Source organism: Dasypus novemcinctus, chromosome 3 (assembly GCF_030445035.2).
Source record: "Dasypus novemcinctus isolate mDasNov1 chromosome 3, mDasNov1.1.hap2, whole genome shotgun sequence".
Lineage (NCBI taxonomy): Eukaryota > Metazoa > Chordata > Mammalia > Cingulata > Dasypodidae > Dasypus > Dasypus novemcinctus.
Genome location: NC_080675.1, coordinates 121,050,793 through 121,078,748, shown reverse-complemented (window position 1 = coordinate 121,078,748; position 27,956 = coordinate 121,050,793). Strand labels below are relative to the sequence as shown.

Sequence of the window (27,956 nt, the reverse complement as noted above, 5' to 3'; positions counted from 1 at the left end):
ACATAAAAGGTGCTCCAAAAATATTTCTTAAATAAACAAACATGTAATATAAGGCAGGTGTTAGTCCACTCTTGTAAGACATGCTAAGAAATTGTGTTATCAGCATTACTCATCACTCACCTCCAGCCTACTGAGGGTGGAGGAGGAGTGAGGGACTCATGACTCACGATGGTTTTGCTTTGGACATAGCTGGTACCTACCCACACCTCCCATAATGATAAAGACAAAGTGATTTTTCCCTTTAATCTCAAGCTGGATGAGACAAGCTTTCAGGGGAAAATATTGAGAACTTGATACATGACCCCTGGAGTTTGGGGAAATTCAGGAACCTGGAGTCTTGTACTTTCCTGAGAAAACTAAAGATGGAGTAGAAAGAAAACAGCCCTGGAAACAAAGCTGTACTTTCACCAACTATGGATATATGAGATTTTCCCAGGAGAAGGTGTACTGATGTCTGTAATTTACTTTGAAAAATAAGATGGGTTAATAGAGCATGGATGGATACATATGTGATAAAGCAAGTATAGGAAAATGTTCCCAGGGATCAGTGGGAAGGAATTTTGCTTGGAATCCATTATAAAAAGGATTCCAGCTAAGATCAAGCAGAGGCTGAGCCCTTGGAAACTCAAGGGCTGAGGGCTAGGGTCATAAGTGGTTGGACTTCGTGCATGTCATAGAAGCTCTGCCAACCTCCCCCTTACACCCTCATATCTTCTTCCCCAGGGCTCAAAGAGGGAGGTGTCTAAAGCTTAACCCCAGAGTGGTTAAGGTGAAGAGGTAGAACTGTATAAGGAAGAAAACAAAACAGACGTGGACTACGCCCTGTCCTGGACTGTCGCCTCCTCCATGTAGGCTTCCAGCCTGAAGCAGGACTGAGCTGGGGAAAAGAAGAAGCTTTAACTTGGAAGCAAGTTTGTGTGACCTTTATGAGATTTCATCTGGGGCAGAAAAAGAGAGTTTAAAGGAACAATGGAGTAAAAATTAATAATAATCGAATCCTGTTCATTCAGTAGAAGGTGCATGCCTGGCAAAACCCAATTCTGCATGAAAAAAATCCTGAGTTAATTTTATATTATATGTTCACTTATTCAACAAAAATATTTGAGTACCTGTTATGTGCCAAGCATTGGTCTAGGTACTGAGGATATAACCATGAACAAGACCATTTCATACAAGTAGAGAGTTCTAAAGTTCACTGGGGGAAAGAGGGAGTGAAGTGATGGTAGCATTCTATATCTTGATAGAGATTTGGGTTACAGAGGTGTATGCATTTGGGTTATAGATGTGAGTGCATTTGATAAAACTGGAGTTCATTATTTGTTTACATTTTTTTCTTTCAGTGTAAAATTTACATATAATGGCATGTACAAATCTTAAATATATGTATGCTGAGGATTGATAGATGCATAATCATTAAAACTCTGTCTCCGCCCACTGTCAGCAGAAAACTTGATAAAATAGAAGCCATTAGATAGGCATTCCCTTAACTATCAATATCAAACCCTTCTGCAATCACACCCATCCTTTCCTCTTTTCCTTCCATTATGAGGGGTAGTTATGTTCTCTCTCTGACCATACGCCAGTGTCTTCCCCTGGTTTTGGATCCCATCTCCTCCAGCTCAGAGGCCTTGTTCTATTGGATTATCCCTTGTATCCTCAACTCTCAGCCTAAGGCATAAACTTAACTACAATGCTAGATTCTTTCTCTTACCTCACAGTTCTCTGTCTTCTTGGAATAACTTCCCTGCTTCTTCTCCTCAATCTATTGTAACTCCTACCTACCCTTCAGGTCTCTGCTTAGATGCTATTTACTAAGATATGCCTTTTCTGACCTTCCATTCCCACACCATGTTAGAACCTATTGGACTTCCTTTTTCATAACACTCATCATCTAACTTGTAATTACATGTTCTATGTACATCTTGCCCTCTAGACAAATATGGTCTGTGCCCTCATAGTTTCCTGTTAACCACTGTAGCTCCAATACTTAGCACAGTACCTGACTCATTAAATATTTGTTAATGAATTAAATAATTAAAGGGTATAATCTGTAAAATACAGTATTTTTAAACTCTTTTCCTTCAAGATTTTAACTTTTTATTCTAAAAGCTATTGCCATCCTTTCTAAGATGAGTAAAAAGAATAATGTATCTCTATCGGTTCTTGCATTTTAAACAAATGACTAGTATGTAACGGATGCTCAACAGGAGCTATTTAACTAAAAAAATCCTACAGTGTGGAAAGATCCTTAGAGATCTTATATAGCAGTTTCCTCAGATCATTCCTCAGAAGAAGGCAGAAAAACCAAAGTGCTGCAGTATTTTTATGACTGCATTATTACCTTTCAGGTGTGTGGCAAACTGCAGACAATTAAAAGCCGATAAAAAGTAAACTAGAGTTTTCCAGTAATTATAATGTTAGCACTTGGCTTTAAACAGTAGTCTCTCACATCCTATTCATGTATTCACTCACAAACTATTTCTTTTGGCCAGACAGCACTTTACAGCTTTATCCACAGGGAAAATTCTGCGTGAACCTTCAAGCCAGGCTTCGACATGGCATCCTTAGGAGCTGTCCAACAAAAGTTTACTTTCTCCTCCCTGCGACTTTTAAGCCTTGTATATACTTCTGTTGTTACATTTTTCACAGACACTCTGATTATTTGACTAGCTCTCTCTTCACTCTTAAATTGTGATCTACTTGAGGGCAGGAGCATGTCTCAGGCACTGCATCCTTATAGTCAACAACTGGTTCCTTCTATTTGTTTACTGTATTAGTTTCCTAGGGCTGCTGTAATAGATTACCACAAACTTGATGGCTTAAAATGAAACAAATTTATTTGCTTACAGTTCTAGGGGCCAGAACTCTGAAAGCATTGGGCTGAAATCAAAGTATCAGCAGAGGTGTTACACTACCTCCAGAGTTTCTAAGCAAGTATGGCTTTCCTTGCCTTTTCCAGCTTCTAGAGCTGCATTCCTTGCATTCTTTGACTTGTGGCCCCTTCCTTCATCATAAAGACCAGGAGTGCCTTTTTCTTCCTTGTCAAATCTTCCTCTTTGGTTCTAGCTTTTATATTTAGGTCTTTGATGCAATTTGGGTTAATTTTTGTATAAGGTGTGAGGTAGGGGTCCTTTTTCTTTCTTTTGGCTATGTATATCCAGTTCCCCCAGCACCGTTTGTTGATTTGACTGTTCTGTTCTGCTGGGATGGGGTGGGTTGACAGACTTGTCAAGTATCACTTGCCTATAGATGTCAAGTGATATCGGGTCTGTTTATGAACCATTAATTCGGTTCCTATGATCTGTGTGTCTGTCTTTATGCCATTACCATGCTGTTTTTACCACTGTAGCTAGGTAATATGCTTTAAAGTCAGGAAGTGAGAGTCCTCCAAAAATATTTTTCCTTTTTAAGATATTTCTGGCTATTCAGGGCCCCTTACCCTCTCAAATAAATTTAATAATTGTGTTTTCCATTTCTTTTTTAAAATGCCCCTGGCATTTTTATTGGGATTGCATTGAATCTGTATGTTATTTTGGGTAAAATTGACATCTTAGTGATATTTAGTTTTCTAAATCATGAGCTTGGAATGTTCTTCTATTCATTCAAGTCTTTTAGAAATTTCTTTTAGCAACACATTGTAGTTTTCTAAATGCAAGTGCTTTAATTCCCCGATTAAGTTCATTCCTAAATATCTGATTGTTTTTGGTTGCTATTGTAAATGGATTTTTTTTCCTGACTGCCTCCTCAGGTAGCATATTACTAGTTGTATTAGTCAGCCAAACAGGTACTGATACAAAATACCAGAAATCAGTTGGTTTTTATAAAGGGTATTTATTTGGGGTAGGAGCTTAAAGATACCAGGCCATAAAGCATTAGTTACTTCCTTTACCAAAGTCTCCTCTATTTCCACATGTTGAAGCAAGACCACTGCCGACATCTGTGAAGGTTCAGGTTTCGTGGGTTCCTCCCTTCCTGGGGCTTGCTTCTCTTTCCTCTGTGTGCTTACTTCCTGGGGCTCCAACTTAAGGCTTCAGCATCAAACTCCAACATCAAAACTCCAACATCAAAAACCCTCCAATTCTGCTCTTTGCCATGCCTTTTATCTGGGAGTCCCCACCCACCAAAGGGTGGGGACTCAATGCCCTACTGGGACAAGAGGTTTACATAATTAGTTAAGCAAGTAAACCTATGAATCCAATATAATCTAATATGCCCAGAGGAAAAGATCAGTTTACAAACATAATTCAATATTTCTTTTTGGAATTCATTAATAATATCAAACTGCTACACTAATGTATAGAAACACTACTGATTTTTGCATCCTCATCTTGTATCCTATCACTCTGCTGAAATTGTTTATTAGGTCTATCAGCTTTGTTGTAGGTTTTTCAGGACTTTCTAGGTATAGGATCATATCATCTGTGAATAGAGAAAGTTTTACTGCTTCCTTTCCAATTTATATGCCTTTTATTCTTTTTCTTGTCTGATTGCTCTGGCTAGAACATCTAGCATTATATTGAACAACAGTGATGGCACTGGGCATCCTTGTCTTTTTCCTGATCTCAAAGCGAAAGCTTTCAGTCTTTCACCACTGGTACAATATTAGCTATGGATTTTTCATATATGGTCTTTATCATGTTGAGAAAGTTTCCTTCAATTCCTATCTTTCGGTGTTTTTATCCAGAAAGTATGCTGGATTTTGTCAAATGCCTTTTCTGCATCAATCAATAGGATCATGTGATTTTTCTTTCTATTAATGTGGTGCATTACACTGATTGATTTTCTTGTGTTGAACCACCCTTGCATGCCTGGTATAAACCCACTTCTTTATAATGAATAAATCTTTTAATATTGGATTCGATTAGCAAGTATTTTGTTGAGGATTTTTGCATCCATATTCATTAGGGAAATAGGTCTGTAACTTTCTTTTTTCATAATATCTTCATCTGGCTTTGGTATTAGGGTAATACTGACTTCATAAAATGAGTTTAGTAGTGTTCCTTCTTGTTCAATATTTTGGAAGTGTTTGAGTAAGATTGGTATTAAATCTTCTTTAATGCTTGGTAGAAGTCACCTGTGAAATCATCTCGTCCTGAGCTTTTCATTTTGGGGAGTTGTTTGATGACTGCTTCAAACTCTTTACGTGTGATTAGTTTGTTGAGGTCTTCTAGTTTCTTCTAGGGTCAATGTGGTTGTCATATATTCCTAGGAATTTTTCCATTTCATCTACTTTGTCTAGTTTATTGGCCTACAGTGATCATAGTACCCTCTATGATTGCTTGTATTTCTGCAGGATCAGTAGTAATGTCCCCATTTTCATTTTTTATTGTCTATATTTGCATCTTTTTCTTTGTCAGTCTAGCTAAGGGTTTGTCGATTTTGTTAGTCTTCCTGAACAACCAACTTTTGGTTTTGTTAATTCTCTCTACTGTTTTCTTGTTCTCAATGTCATTTATTTCTGCTCTGATCTTTGTTATTTTATTCTTTCTACTTGCTTTGGGAATAGTTTGCCGTTCTTTTTCTAGTTCCTCCAGTTGTGTGCTCAGGTCATATGTTATAGCTCTTTCTTCTTTTTTAATGTAAGCATTGAGGGCTATAAGTTTCCCTCTCAGCATTGCCTTTGCTGCATACCATAGGTTCTGATATGTTGTGTTCTCATTTTCATTCTTCTTGAGGTATTTCTTGATTTCTCTCACAATTTCTTCTTTAACCCATTGATTATTTAAGACTGTGTTGTTAAACTCCGTATATTTGTGAATTTTCCCTTTTTCCTCCCATTGTTGATTTCTAACTTTATTCCATTATGATCAGGGAAAGTGCTTTGTATAATTTTGATCTTGTTGAATTTATTGAGATGTGCTTTGTGACCCAAAATATGGTCCATCCTGGAGAAAGATCCATGAGTAGTTGAGAAGAACACATATCCTGCTGTTTTGGGGTGCAATGTTCTATATGTCTGTTAGGTTTAGTCCATTTATCATATTATTCAAACACTCTGTTTCTCTATATTGATCCTCTACCCAGATATTCTATCCAATGCTGAAAATGGTGTATTGAAATCTCCAACTATTATTGTAAAGGTATCCTTGTCTCCCTTCAGTTTTGCCAGTGTTTGCCTCATGTAATTTGGGGTACCCTGATTAGGTGCATATACATACATAATTGTTATTTTTTCATTGTGAATCGGCCCTTTTATTTATTTTAAAGATTTATTATTTATTTCTCTCCCCTTTCCCCCCCTCCCCAGTTGTCTGCTCTCTGTGTCTATTCGCTGTGTGTTCTTCTGTGACCGCTTCTATCCTTATCAGCGGCACCAGGAATCTGTGTTTCTTTTTGTTGTCATCTTGTGTCAGCTCTCTGTGTGTGTTGCCATTTTTGGGTAGGCAGCACTTTCTTTTGTGCTGGGCGGGTCTCCTTATGGAGTACACTCCTTACGTGTGGGGCTCCCCTACACGGGGGACACCCCTGCGTGGCAGGGCACTCCTTGCGCACATCAGCACTGCACATGGGCCAGCTGCACAAAGGTCAAGGAGGCCCAGGGTTTGAACCGTGGACCTCCCATGTGGTAGGTGGACACCCTATCCATTGGGCCAAGTCCACTTCCCGGCCCTTTTATTAATATATAATGTCCTTCTTTGTCTCTAATAACAGTTTTGCTTTTAAAGTCTATTTAAGTCTATTTGGATTTCCAGGGTTGGTTTCTTTCTTTCTTTTTTTTTTTTTTTTTTTTTTTTTTGGCTACTGCGTGCATGAACTATCTTTTTCTAACCTTTCACTTTCAATCTATTGGTATCCTTAGCTCTAAGGTGAATCTTTTTTAGACAGCATATAGAAGGCTTGTGTTTTCTTATCTACTCTATCAGCCTGTGTCTTTTGATTGGGAAGTTTAATCCATTATCATTCAGTGTTATTACTGTAAAGGCAGTTTGTGACAATTTGAGATTAATTGTGAATTCCAAAAAGAGAGATTACGTTTGTAAACTGGTCTGTTTCTCTGGGAAAAAGAAGGCTGAACATCAATACATGGCAAATAGCTGTGGGTGAGAAAGTACCTCTCACGGTACCTTCAGTTGGACTCTTTGAGACCTTGTTACTGTAAGCTCTTACCTCAAATAAATATCCTTTATAAAAGCCAAAAGATTTCTGGTACTTTGCATCAGCACCCCTTTGGGTGACACAGTTCTTACTTCACCCATTTTGACCTTTAGGTTTTACCTTTCATATTTAATTTTCACCACTCCTTTTATACTTTCAGTTACTTTTGCTGATATAATCTTCATTTCTAGACTCTTTTCCAAGACTCTCTCTCCTATCTGTTCTATTCAGTCTGTAGTACTCCCTTTAGTATTTCCTGCAAAGCTGGTCTCTTGGTTGCAAACTCTCTCAGTGTCTGTTTATCTGTGAATCTTCTAAACTCACCCTCAGTTTTGAAAGATAATATTGCTGAATGTAAGATTATTAGCTGGCAGTTTTTCTCAAGCAGTATCTTAAATATATCATACCATGCCTTGCCTCCATGATTTCTGATGACAGTCAGCACTTTATCTTATTGAATATCTCTTGTATGTGAGCATTGCTTTTCTCTTGCTGATCTCAGAATTCTCTGTTTGGCATTTGACATTCCAATTAGTATACACCTTGGAATAGATCTATGGGAGTATGTTGTGCTTCTTGGACATGGATATCTGTGTCCTTCAATTGGGTTAGGAAATTTTCTACCATTATATCTTCACATATTCCATCACTTTTCCCTTCTCTTCTCCTTCTGGAACAACCATGATACATATGTTTTCATGTCTCTTGCCATCATTTAGTTCCTTGAGACCCTGTTCAATTATTTTCCATTCTTTTTCTGCACCTGGCGGCTCTCCTTACCAGGCTCACTCCTTATGCATTGGGCTCCCCTATGCAGGGGACACCCCTGCGTGGCACGGCACTCCTCGTGCACTCAGCCCTGAGCATGGGCCAGCTAATCACACAGGTCAGGAGGCCCTGAGTTTGAATCCTGGACCTCCCATGTGGTAGGTGGATGCTCTATCTGCTGAGCCAAATCCACTTCCCCCCAGTGTCTTCTTAATATCTTTAATCTCTTTAGCCATCTCATTGAATTTATTAAGGAGATTTATTTGAACATCTATGATCATTTGTCTCAACTCCTTTATGTCATCTGGAGGCTTATCTTTTTCCTTTGGCACATATCTGCCTGTTTCTTTGTATGGATTGTAATTTTTTGTTGGTTACTTGGCATGAGGCTTACTATTAATAGATATATTAATGGTTTCTCTCTTTAGTTTAGAGCTTTTTTGCCCTTTCTCATTTGCTGGTTGTGTAGTAGTGTTACCAGATTTTATCTAGGTTCTTGGCTACGCTGCAGAAATGAGTTTCAAGAGCACAACAGGTGAGTTAGGTTAGTAATTTATTCAGGTAGGGAGGGAAGAGAAATAGTAGAAAATAACAGAGCAGGGGTCCCAGGTAGAGAGGAAGGGGATGAAAAGGGATAAAGAGGGCTGATTTACAAGCTACAATTCCCCATTATAGATTATAAATCCCCAGGTTTACTTGTGTGGCCACTATGGCAGAGGAAAAATGGCGTGGGCAGTGCACAGAGGGCAGGAACGAGTCCAGAAGCAAGAGAGCAGGGTAAGAGCGCACTCAGGCCTTGCAGTTTGCTTTATAAACTATTAATTATTCCACCCCTTTGCTAATAGCAGGGGAGGGGTTCCCGCTGTTTGCTGTTTTGATTGATTACCCCACCCATCAATCCCCTAGTGAGGACCCAGTGATAAAGTCCCTAGGGAATATACAGGGTTTTTCCTTGCTCCCAAAAGAAGTCTTTATTCGGGACAGCAGAATCTTGGGGGTGGGGGTCTTCCAGCAGCCATCTTGGGGGTTACTGATGTCCACATGGACTTTTTGCCAGGTTCCAGATCCATCTATTAATTCCCTATCTTACTAGCCTGCTTCAGTAGGAGCCGAGGAAATATTTGGTACAGTAAGCTGTGGAGGATGAAGCTGCCTGTGTTGCCCAGAACCTGATGAAGCTTCTCCCACTTTTCTCCTCTGCCAGGGGTAGGGACAGAGCCACAGCCATGTGTAGTAATCCAAGTCATGCAGACCAAGACCGTCTGTAGTTGCCTGTAGAGACTCTTGAAGCTTTATGCTCCTTCTCCTGTTGCCTTAGTGGGGATGGAGCTGTAGGTGTGGGCAGCAAATTAAGCCTTGTGGTTCCAAACTGGCCACAGTTGCCCAGGTAGAGTGACATCACACTTGTCCCCCTCCCCCCCGACAGGGGTAGGGATGGCCCCTCCAGAGTGCCCAACAATCAGTTGCCCTGAGAGGCTGAGGGGTACTGTCCCCTCTGGCCTTTAAGGGGTGGGGATGGGACCACAAGCGCCCAGCCCAACAAACCAGTCTGTGTGAGTTAAAAGTACTTGAAGTTGCCCAGAGGGTTGACAGAACACAGCCCCCTCCTATCCTATTGGAGTGTGGGGATGGAGCCAAAGATGTCTGGGCCAAAAGTACCTGCAGTTGCCCAGAAGCTGGGGAAACACCAACCCCTCTGTCCTATTAGGGGTGGGGGTGGAGCCACAGGTTCCCAACAGACTAATTCATGCAGACCGAAAGTGCCCTCAGTTGTCCAGAGATGCTGAGGAAACACAGCTCCCCTCTTACCTTATTAGGGGGTGGGAATGGAGTGACAGGTATGTGACCATCCAGTCTGGGCCAGCCCAAAGTGCCTGCAGATGCCCAGAGAGGTTGGTGTAGGTCCCCCTAGCTTCCTCCCTGCCAGGTGTGAGGCTGGAGTCTAGGATGGGGCTGCAATCCGATCTGGGTGGAAGGAAGCTGTTCCCTGCCATCACTATGATTTTCCATCATTCCTGCTTTCCCTCATGCCTGGGGCAGAGTTAAAATGGCAGCTACCAGTCTATTTCCAAGTTGGACAGGTCCACACTTGAGCTGTTCTTGGGATTATACTTTAGCCAGCCAAATTTATTAATCAGTACTGAAATTGTACCTGACTGTCTCTTCCTCCCCTGTTTTTGGGATACAGAGCTTCCAGCTCCAGTCACATAATAGCAACCCAGCCGGCTTGCGCTACCAGTGAAAGATGGGCACCGGCCTCCATGGTGTCGAGTGCTATACTCACGAATCTTCACTGAAGATGAGGAGTTTCCTCCTTCCATTCTTCCAAGGATGTTGTAGGATGCTATTTTGTTTTCCTGACCCTTCTCTCCTCCATACAGGTGTTTTAGATAGCTCTTGGTGCTTACTAACTGCCTTGTAGGGTGAACTGACTCTTGGAGCTCCTTACTCTTCTGCCATCTTGTCCCCCTCCCCTATAATCTATTTTTTGGAAAGGAATTACTCAGTTCAGCGACACTCAAAGGGGAGAGGAATAGTAAGCTTCACTTCCTGGAAAGGGAATTCTTCTGTAAGGAAGATTTGTCCCTTCCCTGTTATTTATTAAATAAGTTATTTAGTCAATCATGGGTTGTTTATTTATATCCAGTCCCGCTTTTTTAAATGTTGACATTTATTTCCAAAAACAAGTATTCAATTTTTAACCTAAGAAAATATACCAGCTACTTATTTAGCATAACACCCTATTAGGAAAACTCTAAAGGACCCCTTGGTGTTGGGAAAATACTGATGAATGAAATAATATAATATTTCTGTGAAGTTATATTCAGTGTTGCATAATGGTGTGGTACAAAGGTGGGAGAGGTGCTGATCCACTTGCTGCACCCTTTTCTAGCTTTATTCTTACTCTAACCAGGTGTTACAGTGAAAGTCCAAAATGAGGGAATAGGGTGTGGTGGGTGGGGGAAGAAATAATCTCAAAGGCATGGTGGTGGTGTCTTTTTATTTGCAAAGACCACCAGTGGGAAGACAATCTGAAAATCCAGATTTCTTTTTATCTTTCACAGTTGTGGAGGATGATCATCTGTTAGTTCACATAACTGCACATTATAAATAGCTTAGTTTTTCTGAGCAACTCTAAATTCATTCACCATTCACTTAATCCCTAATAGAAGTGTATTATGCACTACAAACACTAACATTACTAAGTCCTCGAATTGCTCATATGTGACATTTACACATATATATGCAATTCAAACACATATATATGTCTGAGTATATATATACGTATACACATACATATATATATATTCAAGTTGGACGAAGAGTTAAACTAAATAGAAGAGAGATCTCTATATGCAAGTATAAATGTTTTCCCTTATAAACTGTTTCTCTTGCCAGCCATGATGTAAGCCTTTTTAGATACAATATAGCTCTTTTCACGAGGACAAAATATCACCATAAATACTGTCAAGGGCTTATTCATGGAGTCCTATTCTAATAAAATCAGGCGAACAACCTACACTGACTGTTAAAGGAATTCATCTTTACTGACATCTCCTAAAGCACGACAAAGCAAACTTCTTAAAATCCTCTTTCCCTTTCCCAGCTGTGGATATCCACGCTGGCAAAAACAGCCGCTTCTAATTGTCTTCCATCACTCAAATATAGTTTAGCTCAGATGGTGTTTTATTTTTCTTCCTTACCCTGCAGTTGGCCAGCAAGCAAGAACTCTTTGGAGGAGGTGTGTGTATGAGGAGAGGTACCGAGGGAATTTCTGTCATGCTTAACATCTGCCCTAATGAAGACAAAAAGAACATTCAATAAGTCTATGGGAAAAAGCAACATTCCAAAATATATATGTGTTAGGTAGTGTCATACATACCCTGGGTAGAATCAAGGATTCTGAGAAGGGTGAGATTAGCCTGGATGAGAGCCTGGAGGTAGGCATGCTCCTAAACCATTAATTAACTAATGAGTAAATATTGTGGAGCTTCCTGACCGGGTTTCTTTCTGTTGGCCGCTCTGTGGTTGGCCGCTCTGTGGTATTTTCCTTTAGAGTCAAGGGTTTTATCTGGATAACATAAGGAAGGATCATACGTACACCGGGCACCTAAAAGCGCTTCAAACATCATTAAAAGGTGGTATCGGATCATGAGGAGGTCTCCGACGGCTGGAACCCAAGCGGCCCGACACTCCTCCTATATAACAACAGTCCAGGGGGCGATAAAGTCCCGCGCGAAGCGCAGTGTGGTTGGCAGCATCCTGCTCCTGAGCATCTTGACCTGGTCCCAGTTCCAAGTTGGCCAGTCCTGGCCCACGGTACCCTCTCTTCCTGTCCCTAGCCATCACCCCGCCCACTGCTTCTCTCCGCCGCCTCCCTCCTCCTTTTCTTTCCGTGCGCCTCCATTTTCGATTACGCCTCCCGCCCAATCGGGCCCTCCTCGGCTTCCGTCCCAGATGATCCCTCCCCGAAGCCACTACCACCTCCTCCATCTCTCGGAGCAGGAGCCGCCTCCTCCGCCAGTGGCGTAGCCGGACTTGGTGTTTGGGCCAGCCAGATAGGGGCGGAGGCCCGGAGCTTGGTCTGGACTCGAGCGGGGGGCCATGGAGAAAGCGGCCCGAAGTGCTCCCCACGCCCACTAACGCGAGCCCGCTGCAGCTGCAGGCGCCATGGACCGATCCCCTACAGACCAGGTACACGGGCTCGGGCTGGGCCGGTGGGGCGGGGGGCTGGGTGCAGCTGCATCCGCACGGGCCCGGCCTGGGTATCCCAAAGAGGAGCCTGGGAGGCCGGAACCCTCGAGTTCCTGCGGGGTGCAGATCCCTCTTCCCCTGGAGACTGGCTGCGTCTCGCTCTCCTGCATTGTTCCTCAGCTGCTGCCTCCCGCGGGGGCGCTTTCCAGCTCTGACTACCCCTTGGGCTGTGGGACTCCTCCCCGGTTTGGCGAAAGGGGTCAGAAGGCTCGAAGATGTCCATGTTTTCCTGTGAGGGTTACTTCCCTGGACTCCCCACTCCCTTTCAGTTCTGGAATGTGTTTTGAAGGTGGAAGGGCTTTTGAAGGAGGCTCTCCCAAAACGCCCGTCAGCGAACGTGCGGTAACTACAGGTGAGGGAGGGTCATGGGCTTTTTAAAAGATTTACGTTTAGTCGAGGGAAGCGTTGGTTTTTGGAGGTGTTCTTAAGATATGAAATGCTGCAGTCAGTTTTCCCTTTCCCCTGCATCCAGTAATTTTGCAAAAATTCTAATTAGTGTTTTTTTAAAATCTAACATTTTCAGAGTGTTGGATCCGAAGGAGGAGTTGATTTCCAAGCCCGTTTTCATATTCGATAGATAGTCCCAATAGTGTTCGGTTTTGTTTGTTTGCTTTTAATTGCATTAAATTATTGATTATCCATACTAGTAGGTGTTGGTAGGGGGATAAATACAATGTAATAAACAATCTAAAACAGTAGTTTTTTTCCCCCAAAGTTTCAGTGTTTTCCGCTTTTCAAACTTCTGCCCAAACGACTTAATGGTAGAAAATTTGATGAAGTTGAAATTTACTCAGTCTTCCCTTAGTCTTTTGAAGGCCTTGCTTAGAGGCACTAGACAAATAGATGAAGGAAGAGGCTAGTTATTTGCTGAATTATTTTACAAATGGAATATTAGTGTCTGAACAAATTAGACAAGATTTCCAAAATTTTATTTGTAAATAGTAGCTTTTCAGCATCAGTTTTGATTCAATTAGAAATTGGGCTCTTTAGCAGGCAAAGCCATCGTCCTCGTTTGTATATTTGTTTTTGTACAGGCCTTAAAACTTTAAAAAACTTTTTGTGAATATGACTCTGGAAACATGAGTTTTATAAAATGATACATGGACTCGTATCACGGAGCCTCTTGGCAAATATATACAGGTTTTTCTATGACCAGAATATTTTGCATACTGCCTGTATCCACTTTAATTACCAATTTTTGTAGATATCAGTCTAAGATACCTAAAATTTCAAAGCCTGACAAAAACATAGGAAATTTCCTTAAATGACTTCCTTGTATATGTGTCACTAATGAAAGGATTAAACAGTTTTATCCTTCACCAGGATGCCAGAACTGTAACCAGTAATGCTACCATATGTATACTTATGGTTCCTTTCATCCTAGAGGAAGTGTAACTATTTAGATGGTAACTTTTTTTTTTTTTTATTGACTTTGTAATAATATTACATTAAAAATATATATGTGAGGTCCCATTCAACCCCACCCTCCCACCCCTTCTCTCCCCCCCCCAACAACACTCGTTCCCATCATCATGACACATCCATTGGATTTGGTAAGTACATCTTTGGGCACCTCTGCACCTCATAGACAATGGTTCACATCATGGCCCATACTCTCCTCCATTCCATCCAGTGGGCCCTGTGAGGATTTACAATGTCCGGTGATTACCTCTGAAGCACCATCCAGGGCAGCTCCATGTCCCAAAGACGCCTCCACCTCTCATCTCTTCCTGCCTTTCCCCATACCCATCGTCCACCATGTCCCCTTTTCCCAATCCAATGCCACCTCTTCTATGTGGACATTGGATTGGTTGTGTCCATTGCACCTCTATGTCAAGAGGAGGCTCAGATTCCACATGGATGCTGGATGCAATCCTCCCATTTTCAGTTGTAATCACATAGCTATTTGTGTGCGATTATCTTTCTAAGGTCAAGTGCTATGAGGAAATTTAAACTAGTGAGCCCCTTCCTCTTTGATTCCACATCTTTCCAAAGTCCAAACTGATGAAAACCTCATGAAAATTTTGGCATTAGGAAGAATCATGAAAGAAGGTTTCCACTGAAAAAATTTTTTTCCTGCTGCTTCCGCAGCTTAAATCTAAATGAGAGGAGAATAATTTGAACTTCCTCTCTGCCCTTCCTCCATATGTAAGGACACTGAGATCCAGAAAGTGATGGGACTTTGCCTAGTTCATGCTTAGCTATTTTATTCAGGGGTCTACGGCTGACCTGGAAAGAGTGTGCTTTTATATATGCATTTTTCTTTGGGGTAGGGGTACAATAATTCATTATTTTCACCATATTATCAAAGGGGTCCATGAAAGGGGTCCATGAATGAAAAAAGGCTAAGAGCCATTAACTTACTGGTAGATTAGGGGCTAGAACAGAGATTTCTCAACTTTGGGAAGTTCTTAATTCTTTCCCCTATACTGTAGAGTAATGTGATGGCATTGAGTAATGTAATGGCAAAAGTATAATATACTTTTACATTTCTACCTGAGTGACTTTAGGTAGGTAAAGATCATTAAAAAGTATATGTATTAAGTACTGAATTTCCATTTTCCCCCACAAAATGTTTTTTTCTTTTTAAAAAGTGTTGGCTTACATTCTGAATTTCTAGAAATGCCTACAGCATTAAAATCTACTCATTATAATATTGAAGTGGTTAGCAATTCATAGACGTGATTTTCTTTAAAAAAATCCTACTTAATACAAACTCTGAACATCTCATTTTAACATAATTAAATCTTTGTGTATTGTACAAAGTGTAAAAAGTACATTACTGGGACTACAGTGCTAGGTGGATAATCTTAATTGCAATAATGACTCTTTGAAAGAATGTTACATACCAGAAGAGAATCTGGAGAATATTCTCTTTTAGCAAACCTTTGTTATATCAAAGCACACAGCTTAATTTTAACGGCCTGAGTTAAGGGTTCTAAAAACAGATTGCTTTTACATATTATAATGCATTTTTGTCTCTAAAAAAAAGCTGGTGTAAGATATGAAGAATAAATCATGGAGTTCATTTTATTTAAAAAGGCTTAGTGTTTCTATCTTTAGGTAATTGAGGACAGTGTTTTGAACTTAAAAACCAGTGGTCTTGGAACCAACAACACTTGAGGTTTACAGTCTCTTTGTATTAATGCAAATCCACAGATTAAACATTGGCTTAATATTTGCTACATTAATAGTAGATAGATTTTTTAGAAGAACTTGCAGAATTATTCATTACTAGTGTCATTCTTAGAAAAGTAAGCATGTAATGAATACATATGACATTCATGTAATGTGCTATTTACCAATGAGGGTATAAAATTATCTGACTTTTAAGCGTTTTCCTTAAAGAAATAATCTATAAACTTCAAATAATATTATTACTCCAAACTAAATATATTCTAAATAAGTTACTATAAAAATGTTTATTGTTCAGTAGTACTTATAGTTGGCCTTTATATATGGATATAAATAAATGATCTGTCTTATCAAATTTTAAAAATAATATTTTATAATCAAGAAAGTTAATATTGCTCATTTGGAGAAAATACCATTTGGAAACTTGAAAAGGCATTTTCTCTAAACCTTAGATCAGAGAGGAAATAAGAAGTAGAATTGTAAGTTATTGAAAAAGTAATAACAGTGGAAGCTGATGTGGCTCAAGTGATTGAGTTCCAGCCTACCACATGGCAAGTTCTGGGTTTGGTTCCTGGTCCTTCCTGGAGAAGATAAGCCAGACAGTGAGCTGGCTGATGGACTGGCACGGTGAGCTGATGCAACAAGATGATGCAATAAGGAGACACAGAGAGGAAACACAATGAGAGACAACAAAGCAGGGAGCAGAGGTAGCTCAAATGATTGAGCACCACTCTCCCACATGGGAGGACCCAGGTTCGGTTCCTGGTGCCTCCTAAAGAAGAGATGAGCAGACAGAAAGAGCACACAGTGAATGGACACAGAGAGCAGACAGTGAGTGCAAACAACGAGGTAGGGGGTGTAAATAAATAAAATCTTTTTTTAAAAAAGACCCTTTTAGGAAAAAAAAAAGTAGTAATTAAATAACACATGGAAACCGATAGGATATGGTTGAAACTGTACTTGGAGGTAAATTCATCATAAATGCTTTCATTATTTAAACAATTTAGGTTGAAAATAAATATTAAGCATTTGAGGAAAGAAGTTATTGGGAAAAACCCCATCAAAGCAGGAGAGAAAATAAATATAAAAATAAATTAATAAATTAGATGATCTAAAAACTGGTACTAAGTCTAAAAAGATTGTTTTTAGAAAAGTTCCATCAGATTTTAACAGGATTAGAGTTGGTTGTTTTAAGAAAAGGTGGAGCAATGTATGAATATCTCAAAGCAAGTGGGCAGAGTCAAAGTCATTTACTTAGATTTTTTTTCCCTCAATATTGTTTGAAGTCTTGCAAAACTTCTACATAAAGACACTGCTGTTTGTTTTGGCAAGTGATTTACTTTCAGTATAAGCCATCCCAGTCAAGGAACAAGAAAGCCAGCAGGTATCTTTTAAACAGTAACCATATTTTCTTTCAGAAGATGTTTATTTTCTCTTTGGCCATGGGATATAAAATATCTTAATGTTTGGTATATAATATTTTCATCTCGATGAAGTAACACTATGGAAGGTTCTCAGTAATTTTTTTCTGTGGGGTTGTGGTACACACTGAAATTTCACTGTGTGAGAGTGCCTTATGTTCTACTTCAATTTTGATTTTAAGTTGGTGTCATTTTTCTCTTAATATGGGAAAATTGTTTGCACTGTTCTGGAGGCTCCATCTTAGAGGAGTTAATTATACATTCTTTGCTGTTGTGTGTTTAATAGTAATGTTTGCCAGTTTTTCCTAAACCCAAACCTGCTTTTTCCAGGATGTGTGCTCAATATATTAATTGAATTATATAGGCTTTCAATTACTTGAATGCATTTGTTTAATATATTATTGATAAGGTTTTGTTTGTTTGTTTTACTGTGTTTTTATAGTTTCATGTTCTGATAAATTTCTTGGCTTTTCTAAATTATTCACGTTAAGTAAGTTTTATTACTGACATTTGCTTTGATATATACAAGCTTAAAGATGAGCACGAAATTGCTTAAATGTTTTTTCAAATACAGTTTTCTAGATGATTGTTATAGTTTTTCATTAGCTTGGTAAATTCTGGAATGATTTCTGAAAAATAAAGATACTTATGCTATGTAGATCGTTTTTTTTTTTTCCCCCTTATCTGAAGCAAATTATAGTACAGAAATAGACTTTCTTCATTGTACTTTAGAATTTCATGTATTTATACTTTCTTTACTTTAAGGAGAAAGCCCCTTGCTGTAAAATTTCTGATATCTGAAAAATAGATTTTGGCAAAAGTAGAGTGACTCAACACAGAAATTCAAACCTAGGAATAAAATTGTATGAAATAACTATTCTAGGTAATTTTCCATACATTTTTCTGTCTACTAGGCATGACTTTTCTCTTTGATTTCTGTACTAATATAATTGAAGTACTGCCAGAATCTGTTGCTTACTTGTCATCTTGTCTCTGGGCTTTTTTATGTGGGCTTTTAAGAATAATTCAGTTACTTAACATTGCTTTTCAGGTCTGAGAACGGCAGATGCTGCATTTTGATGTATAATACTGAAGCCCCCAAAGTCACAATAAGCAACTTTTAAAGCTATACAGAGCTGTAACTATTAAGTTTTCCAGTCTGTTCCTACTAGTGACATCTTCCGTTTGTGCAGCTGTTGACTACAGCAGCTTCTCTTTTTTTTTTTTTACTAAAAACAATGAACCATGTCAGTGTTTTTGAGTTTTATTGTTGAACTCTGATATCTAGAATTGCATTTAGAATAGAAACCAATAAAAAATGTTATATTTAAGGTATATACTTTGTATACGTTTAGATGTTAGTTCTAAATTATGTGTGACATCTCTTGAACAATAGATTGTCTAAGTTCATAAAACTCTTATAACAAAGTATAAACAAAACTGGATATAAAAAGCTCCTCCCAACTTTGGACCATGAGTAAGAATTTGAATTTATTGTTTCCACGATAATTTATCAGTATTTTTTGGAGGGGGTCAGGAAAAGTGTTATTTTTAAATTACCTTATTTCTTTATGATTATGTTAGTATTGTTCCTTTTTTCATTTTAGCTTGAGAATTTGATGTACCCATATTCCTTGGTTTAAAAAAAATAACCTAATGTCTAGCTGTCCAGATTTATAATACTGGTTCAGAGAGTTCTCTTGTGTTCAAAATGACTTTCTGATTTTTAAAAAAAATCCTAAACATTATATTTTTAGTGTAGTTGAAATATGACTTGTTTTCCTTCTTATGACTGTATGAACTATATAAAGTGAGTTTCCATTTTACATTATTGTTGAAAATAAGTTCTTTTTTCTCCTTGGATACATTTATTAGATTGATGTTTTATACCTTATGTCAGTAAATTTTGGGTTCTAGTGACTACCACAGAGTGAAAATTACTAATATTATTAGCATTTAAAAATGATTTTGTTCAAGAAACCAACTTTAGTTCACAAGTATTTGCAAATGTTGCTACTATATCTACTTCAGATTTTGGTTAATAGTACAACTGTAGGCTTCAAATTTAAATGAGATAGGGAAGAAGGATATTGAACTAATATTGCTATATAGTTCAGATTTTCCCCTTCTCCTTTATAAGCATTTTTTAATATACGTAGTGTACTCTTAATATAATTTAATTTTTCTGAATAAAAGCTATATTTTGAGCAAATCAAGCCTGTCTTTAGACTTTCTTGGATTTATTACTGATTACCTTTGTGAAAAACATGCCTGAAATTTAATTCTAGGAGGTATGCTTTGGTGGGAGCATCTAATAAAATACCACTCTAGTGGGCTTGTTGGAAAAAGTTCCGGTTAGGACCATTGCTTTGAGGTAATAGATTTGAGTGGTTAAAATATTGGCTCGTTTTTTACTTTCTGATTTCACTGAAAATTGTGTTTAGGTAATTAATATCTTTTTAGATTAAAATATTTATGTGGGTTTTTAAAAATGTATTTTTACTATTTTTTTATCTCCCCCACCATGGCCACCCCACCCTGTGCAATGTCTTACTACATGCTAAAAAACAAACATCAAACCCCTAAAACGATAGTGAAGTTTGGAAGAGCTTATTTTATGATATGGTTTTAAATTCATAACCTAAACTCATTTATGTTCAAATTCAAACTCAGTCCAAGTTATGAATGAATGCATCCCCCAACCTGCCTTGCCAGAACCTTTTTTACTTTTCCCCACCCACCAGGGCTCAAATGTTAAATCTGTTTCAGTCCCTTCCCTTCCCAGTTACTCCTGGAAATCTGTGGTTCCCACCTTGAATGCTTGCTCAGTGCCAGCCGGGGGTCCTGGCACCAGCCTTTCGCAGAGCTGCCCAGAGCAGAATCAGGGGCCTTATCTGCAGTACTACCCTTCCCGAGGCCAGATGGCTGCTACCTGGCTCACCTGCTGCCCAGGGGTCCCCATCCTGGCTTTGGTGCAAGTGCATATTGAACAGGGGTTCCTGGTGGTCCCACTGAGGCAACCAGGACTGGTCACTGCAAGACTGCTACCTGAGACTCTTAAGTAGAGGACAGTTTGCAGCAGTTTAACTGAGTGGGAATATCAGGTTGTCTGTTAACAAATGTTGTCTTAGTTACTAGAATGATGGGCTGTTTAATATACTCTGCTGTATGTATAAGAAGCATTTTTTTTTAAGGCCAGTAAAAAGAATTTATTGGGAAATGGGGGAAAAGAACAGAGCTTGCTGAGAAATGGGAAAGAAAGAGGGAAATACACACCAAGATTTGATGCTGGCATCTATAGTCAGAGCTTTATGTGGTTTTTTAACATTCTGCTTTTATTTTCGCAGAATATACTTATAGATCCTCTATTTTTTAAAATTTAAAGTCGTTGTCATCTAATGAATACAAAAACAAATTTATAACCCATCTCTCAAGTCAAGATATAGCACTCTACCAGGCATCCCAGAAACTCTAGGTACCTCCTCCCAAACGCAACTCCCTCTTTTCTGTCCAAGAGTAACTCCTAGCTTGACATTTATGAATCTTATTTTTCTTTATAATAGTTTTGTCACTCACATTTGCACCCCTAAATATTAAAGTTTATTTTTTTTAAATATCTGGATTTCTTATAAGGAAAGATTTAAAGATAAGCTAAAATGGAGTATGTATTAGGAATTACTTTAGTTCGAATTGATTGTTGGGAAACTGAAGTACTTATTTTTTCCCCAGTTTAACTGTGAATCAGAAGTTTTTTCCCTCTTATGTTAAGTATTTTTTCTTTCATGTTAGACATTTTCCTTCCTTTTGATTTAATTATATTAATCTAATTTCCTGAAATGAACAGAAACAGACTATTTAAGATTGCTTACCAAATACAAAGTTCTTTCAGAACTCGGTTTCGTGATTTCCCCCTCCAACAAAATTAGTTTAGAAGACATTGTTTTGTTTAAAGAGTTACTTACTGCTTCATACTGCTAGCTTTATTTTTGGACTCTGACTGTTTTAACAGTTTTCATTATGTAAAAAATGGTTTCATTAAGATGGCTTTGTTTAAATAAACTCGATCTTTATTTTCAATCAGCGTTGTTGTTCCTTTTGAATGTTTTGTGAATACTGAGAAGAGGCTTAATTCTTTTGTAAAGACTGATCCCTTTTGGTAAATTGTGAATTTACATTATTTAAGTTTTTTGCTCATTTGTTAACACGTTTCACCTTCTCTTTGAAGAATGTCAAGCTGTCAGCTGAAGTAGAACCATTTATTCCCCAGAAGAAGAATCCTGATACTTTTATGATCCCTGTGGTACTCCCGAATGATAATGGAAGTGTTTCTGGTGTAGAACCAACTCCGATTCCCAGTTACCTGATCACTTGTTATCCATTTGTGCAGGAAAACCAGTCAAATAGGTAATTTGTTTATTACATTTTTCTTTTTGGGGGGAAGGGGCAAATATAGAAGTTGGCAAAGCACACCTTTTTTTGTTACTTTTAAACATTAACCATTTCTCTGTTTATTTTTTAAGAGAAGTAAAACCATGTGATGTAGAGATTTGAAAATTATTAACATGGATTATTTTCTCATTTTAAGAGGGAACAGAGTTCTTTGTACACGAATTCTATGTTAAATAGATGAAATTTGTTTGAAATAAATTGACCTGGGGGGAAGGAGTGAAATATTCTTAAAGAGGTGACCAGAAACCCTTTTAAGATCAGACAGCTAATCTCATAGTTTGCTGAGACAAACTATGTCCCTCGCATGGTAATAAAATACCAAGGGATAGTCCTTAACTTAGAAGCCTTCATGATAAGTTAGCATCTAGATTACTTTAGCTTTTGTATACTAGTCACAAGGTAATTGAGCAGAATGCTTGCAGCTTAGATAATATGTGGCCTATTAGTTAGAATGTAACTTGTGATAGTCATGATAACCTTTCTAACTGTGCTGAGACTGAGTGATTGACACTTCATTGGTATATTTCATTGTCTTGTACAAAAGCACTTTCAGTCTTTTTCAAGTTATGACACACACAGGAGATTGTACTTCTCTAGCACTTTGGCATCAGTGGAGGAGGCAGTTCATGATGAGGTGGCCATAGAACTGTTCCCAGCCATCTCTGAATACTAACTAATATTTCCACAGCCAAGACACATTCTTTGAGAAATTCTGAATGTATGCAGTATGAGGCTACTAAACGGTCCTTTCAAATGTTAAATATTGAAGTTAATATTCTGAGACATTTAATAAAGACTCCTGGAGTTTGGACAGACAGTAGAAACTAAGGGATCCTTCTCAATAGATGTTTAGCATTACATGTCCTATATTGGACTTGGTTTTAAGTGATCTGTAAACTAAATTTAATAATAACTATTTCTGTGTTTGACAAAATGGTGATATGATGATAGTTGATTTTTTTTCTTATCAAATAATCTTTGATAATTCATTACTAAACCAGCCTGCAGATTATTTTTTAAATTTTATTTATGTTTTGAAAATCCCATCCCCCATTCGCCCCCATTGTCTCCTGCTCTCTGTGCCCATTAGCTGTGTGTTCTTCTATGTCTACTTGTATTCTCATTAGGCGGCTTTGGGAACTGATCCTGGGACGTTCCAGAGTGGGAAAGAGGCGATTACTGTCTTTTGCCACTTCATCTCTCTGTTCTGCTGTGTTGTCTTATTTTCTCTCCTCTGTGTCTCCTGTTGTGTCATCTCACTGCTCCAGCTCTCTGCATCGGCTGGCACTTCTACCTTGGGCAGCTTTCCCGCATGGGGCATTCCCACGCAGGGCAGCAGTCCTGCATGGGGCTGCAGTCATGCGTGGGCTGGCACTCTGCATGGGCCAGCTCACTGCGTGGGCCAGCTTGCCCTCACCAGGAGGCCCTGGGCATTAAACACTGGACCTCCTGTATGGTAGCCAGGAGCCCAGTTGGTTAAACCACATCCGTTTCCCTAGATTATTTTAAAATATTTTTGGAATTATGATAATGAACGCTTTTTTCCATTTTGTTTTGTCATAGGAGTAGTGAGAAAAAGCTCTATGTTCCAGCTCCCCACTTCCTGGGACCATTGGCTTATCAATAGAAACCTTCAATGAGGGGCATTTCTGGGATGGGGGAGGTTTGCTGGTGCTTTATAACAGTGCACTAGAGGAAGCTCTAATGCTGGGGATAAGATGTAGTGGGTACGCTTGCCTTTTTCTTCTCTTTCTTCCTTTGGACCTGGAGCCTGCTTCCATTACCAAGGAGGAGAGCCAGGAAATGTGCTGGACTTGGCCAAGTGATTAGGGGAGTATTGGAGAAGAGTAAAAGGCCCTGGTACTGAGTTGAAGAATGAGAGGTGGAGGTCTCAGATGACCTTATATAATGATCACCTTATACAGTGGTCACCTTACCCTGTTTTTTGCAAGATACTGTCACAGTTGTTGGCATTAGAGAACTTTGGATGCCATTGATGGCATATCCAGCAGCTAGGCTTGTAGCTTTTAGGCAGAAATATTTTGAGGAGATTGAGGGAAAAGTTACAAAGGAGGAATGATAGGAATTAAAAAATTTTTGGAATGCAGTAGATCAGGTTGGATTCCCATATATTGTCATTTGAATTGTTTTTACATATGCATAGTGACATTTACTTATTGCAAAGAAATTTATAAGGTGATAATTTTGTCCACATCCCAGAATTATTATTAAGTTGCTGTTTTGTACTGTTTTTTTTTTTTCTTTTATTAAAATGAGTTGCAGTTTTGCAATACCATTATTTTTGGACTTGTCAACAGATTTGTTCTTTTTTTTATTTGGTTTTGCAGACAATTTCCATTATATAACAATGATATACGATGGCAACAGCCCAATCCAAACCCTGCTGGACCATACCTCGCTTACCCCATTATATCTACTCAGCCACCTGTTTCTCCCGAGTATACATATTATCAGCTGATGCCAGCACCATGTGCCCAAGTTATGGGTTTCTATCATCCTTTTCCTACACCTTACTCCAATACCTTTCAGTCCACAAATACTGTAAGTACTGTAACCGCAGAATGCACTGAGCGTCCAAATCAGCTGGGACAGATCTTCCCATTGTCCAGTCATCGAAGCAGGAACAGTAACAGAGGCCCAGTTGTACCAAAAGTAAGTGACTGATTTTGGTTGGCTTTTTGTTTGATATTTCTGTTGTTAATACTAGTATAAGCAATTTGCTGTTTGCGTTGATTGACCTTTAATGCCGAATTTACTATAAACATTGTGTTCACTATTATAAAATAGTCAAGGGTATATCATTTATAAAATAATTTTCCCTGTTTTTTATTGTTCCTCATTCTTGATTGCTGACATGATTTACAGTCATCTTGAAGTTCCTTCATAGAGTTTTTTTGTTTTTTTTAACAAAATAAATTTTATTGGTACATATTAATAAAGCATAAATCCATCCAAAGTGCACAGTCAGTGGTATTTGGTGTAATCACATAATTGTGCATTCATCACTTCAGTCATTCTTAGGGCACTTTCATTATTCCAATAATAACAATAATAAATAAAAACAAACAGCCAAAACCCATCACCTCTGATCTCTCTGTGCTTCCCCTGCCATATAAAGCTGCTATTCTTTTTTCCTTCTTTCTGGTATATTTATATTTTTATTTTGTTAAAATGGTCTTATATGAATCCTTTATAGAGTTTTATGTAAACATAATACATGGGTATTTCCAGACTATTTTAATTTAGTGATAAAAATTGAACGGTGACACCATCATTATCTAATAAATGGTTAGTAGGTATCCGGTGCTAGCAGTGTTGAATATTAGTGGGCTCTTAAATGGCCAAAACACACCAAGACACTTCAGTTTTCAGAAGTCTACCATAGATACTATAGAAAAGAATACTTGTGATTCATTAGATTCCTTCAACTTCATTTTCTCTGTTCAGTGAATTTTTAGTAGGAATAGCACCTTGTTGCTCCAAGTGTGCTTTTCTATTATATGAACTCAGCGTCTCCCAGGGCTGAAGAAAATGAAAAATGTGTGAAATCATTTTTATTTAGGACCAGCCTTTTGATAAAGTGAAAAACAAAGAAACAAAGGCCTTGAAATCACAAAAGAATTAGGGTTTATTCCAGGTAACTTTTCATTGAGTAAATGTTGTGCCTTTAATATCAAAGCTAGGAAGAAAAACCATTTCTGCTTGGCACTTTTGAACTGATAGAAGGCAGAATGCCTTCTAAGTCTTATCTTATGCGATGTCAAATTGATGCTTTTCCTAGATTCCATTAGACCCAGGTTCTTTAGTGAAAAGGCTTTGCTATCTCCTGGTATACTTTTTACAAATTAAAATACAAACAAGCATCAGAAGTTGCTTTGAAAAGCTTTTGGTCTTTGTTTATGGAAACACTCTGGGAAAGAGAGAATACTTTTGAGACCTCTAAGAAGGAAAAGAAGTGTTGGAAATAAGATAATATTTAACATCTAGATTTGGAAGGAATAATATCTGAGCCCTTGAATTTAGGAAGTTAGATTCAGAGTTCTGTTGTATAAATTGCTATTAAGTGATGAAAACACTTTTTTTTTTAATATGTTACTATGACTATCTTTTTTTTTTTCTCAAGATTTATTATTTATTTATTTCTCTCCCCTTCCCCCCCCATCCCGGTTGTCTGTTCTCTGTGTCTATTTGCTGCATTTTCTTTGTCTGCTTCTGTTGTTGTCAGTGGCACAGGAATCTGTGTTTCTTTTTGTTGCGTCATCTTGTTGTGTCAGCTCTCTGTGTGTGTGGCACCACTCCTGGGCAGACTGCACTTTCTTTCACGCTGGGTGGCTCTCCTTACGGGGCACACTCCTTGCGCGTGGGGCTCCCCTACGCGGGGGACACCCCTGCGTGGCACGGCACTCCTTGCGCGCATCAACACTGCACATGGGCCAGCTGCACACAGGTCAGGTAGGCCCGGGGTTTGAACCGCGGACCTCCCATGTGATAGACAGACGCCCTAACCACTGGGCCAAGTCCACTTCCCAAAACACTTTTTTTAAGAAGGTACCAGGGATTGGACCTGGGATCTATACATGGGAAGCAGGCACTCAAACCAAGGAGCTACACCCCCTCCCCCAAAACACATTTTTAAAAGTGAAGAAAGGGATCAACTTTTTTACATTTTCTTTATAAACTTTGAAGTACATGTTTCTGTTGCAGTTCATTGCTATCACAAGCTAACTTTAAGCCTTGGGGTAGGTGCCACCTTTTTACTACTTTTTTTAATAAAAATTTGTGGGATGCGGATTTGGCCCAATGAATAGGGCGTCTGCCTACTACATGGGAGGTCTGCGGTTCAAACCCGGGGCCTCCTTGACCCGTGTGGAGCTGGCCCATGTGCAGTGCTGATGCACGCAAGGAGTGCCATGCCACGCAGGGGCGTCCCCCGCGTACGGGAGCACTATACGCAAGGAGTGCGCCCCATAAGGAGAACCGCCCAGTGCAAAAGAAAGCGCAGCCTGCCCAAGAATGGCGCTGCACACACGGAGAGCTGACACAACAAGATGACACAACAAAAAGAAACAGATTCCGGGTGCCGCTGATAAGTGTAGAGGTGGTCACAGAAGAACACACAGCAAATGGACACAGAGAGCTGACAATTGGGGGAAGGGAAGGGAGAGAAATAAAAAATAAATCTTTTTAAAAAGTAAGAATTTGCAATCTTTCATATGACATGATTATACTCTTGATTATTGATTTATTTATTGAGAAAATGAAAATGCAAGTAACATTAAAAGTGAATTCATATTTTTTATTGTTGATGGTTATTTGGAAAATAGTATATAAATATATATATGATATATTATTTAACCCATTTTTCTTGGCTGCAGATAATGTCATGGAACCCTTACAACATAACCCTGTTGCCCATGAGTTGGGAGTCATTAATCTAAAACACATATTTAGGTGTATTTTATAATGCATATGTTTTATAATGTTTAGTGTATTGAGTAGGATCTTAATTTTTTTTCTTTTAGCTAAATCAGCAACAGCTTTTACAGCCACATATAAAAAACAAAAGGCCTCTGGTGAAAAATGTAGCTACTCAGAAAGAGACAAATGCAGCAGGTCCTGATAATCGATCAAAAATTGTGCTTCTGGTAGATGCTTCACAGCAAACTGGTAAGGCAAGGGTTCTCACTTACTTTTCACTGATTTTGTTTCTGTTTTCATACATTGACTTTATAGTTGTGGATTGTGTCTCTTTTCAGGATTCTAGACTTAAAAAATTCTTCCATTTGTCTGTCAGTCTGTGAAGATAAAACAGTCTGTGTCCTTAATGTTCTTTCTACTTGCTTATTGTCTTACGTACAATTTTGAGCAGGGTTTGAGGTTTCCTTATCTTATTAGAGTAGTAGAGCAGTTCAGAAATCAGAGGTGGAATTTTGTAAACATTTTAGAAACTGGATTTAAACTCTTTATAAAACATCGTACAACCAATGATATCTTTATAAGAAAGAGCTTAGAAAGTGTGCTATATTTTAGCATAGATCTGAGCCAAACCCATGAGTGACACCAATATCCTGTCAAACAAGTAAAAATTTGGACTAGTTGAATACTATTTTGTCACACATTTTTTAGACTTGTTTATAAACATTAAGTAGAAAGCTTTATCCTGGTAATAGATGAAAAATAATATTTTTAGATATTCTAGCTGTTTTGTAGTTTATATCACAAAATTCCAATTTATGTCTCTGATCGCTGTTTAATCTCTATGGAATAGATGTCTACATTCTCACCATTTTTGTTGACTCTAGTAGAAAATCC

At 38.6% G+C, this 27,956-nt stretch overlaps 1 protein-coding gene across 1 annotated transcript in view; it reads left to right on the top strand.

Annotated features, from left to right (window-relative positions):
* Positions 1-12,099: 12,099 nt before the first annotated feature.
* The window catches only part of SECISBP2L (SECIS binding protein 2 like), a 67,655-nt gene continuing 51,798 nt past the window's right edge, over positions 12,100-27,956 (top strand). The window contains exons 1-4 of the mRNA XM_004471793.4: positions 12,100-12,558; positions 21,400-21,578; positions 23,972-24,296; positions 27,167-27,311. Of these exons, the coding sequence (XP_004471850.1) occupies positions 12,535-12,558; positions 21,400-21,578; positions 23,972-24,296; positions 27,167-27,311 (673 nt within the window). The 5' untranslated portion in view covers positions 12,100-12,534. The remainder of the gene's footprint in view (positions 12,559-21,399; positions 21,579-23,971; positions 24,297-27,166; positions 27,312-27,956) is intronic.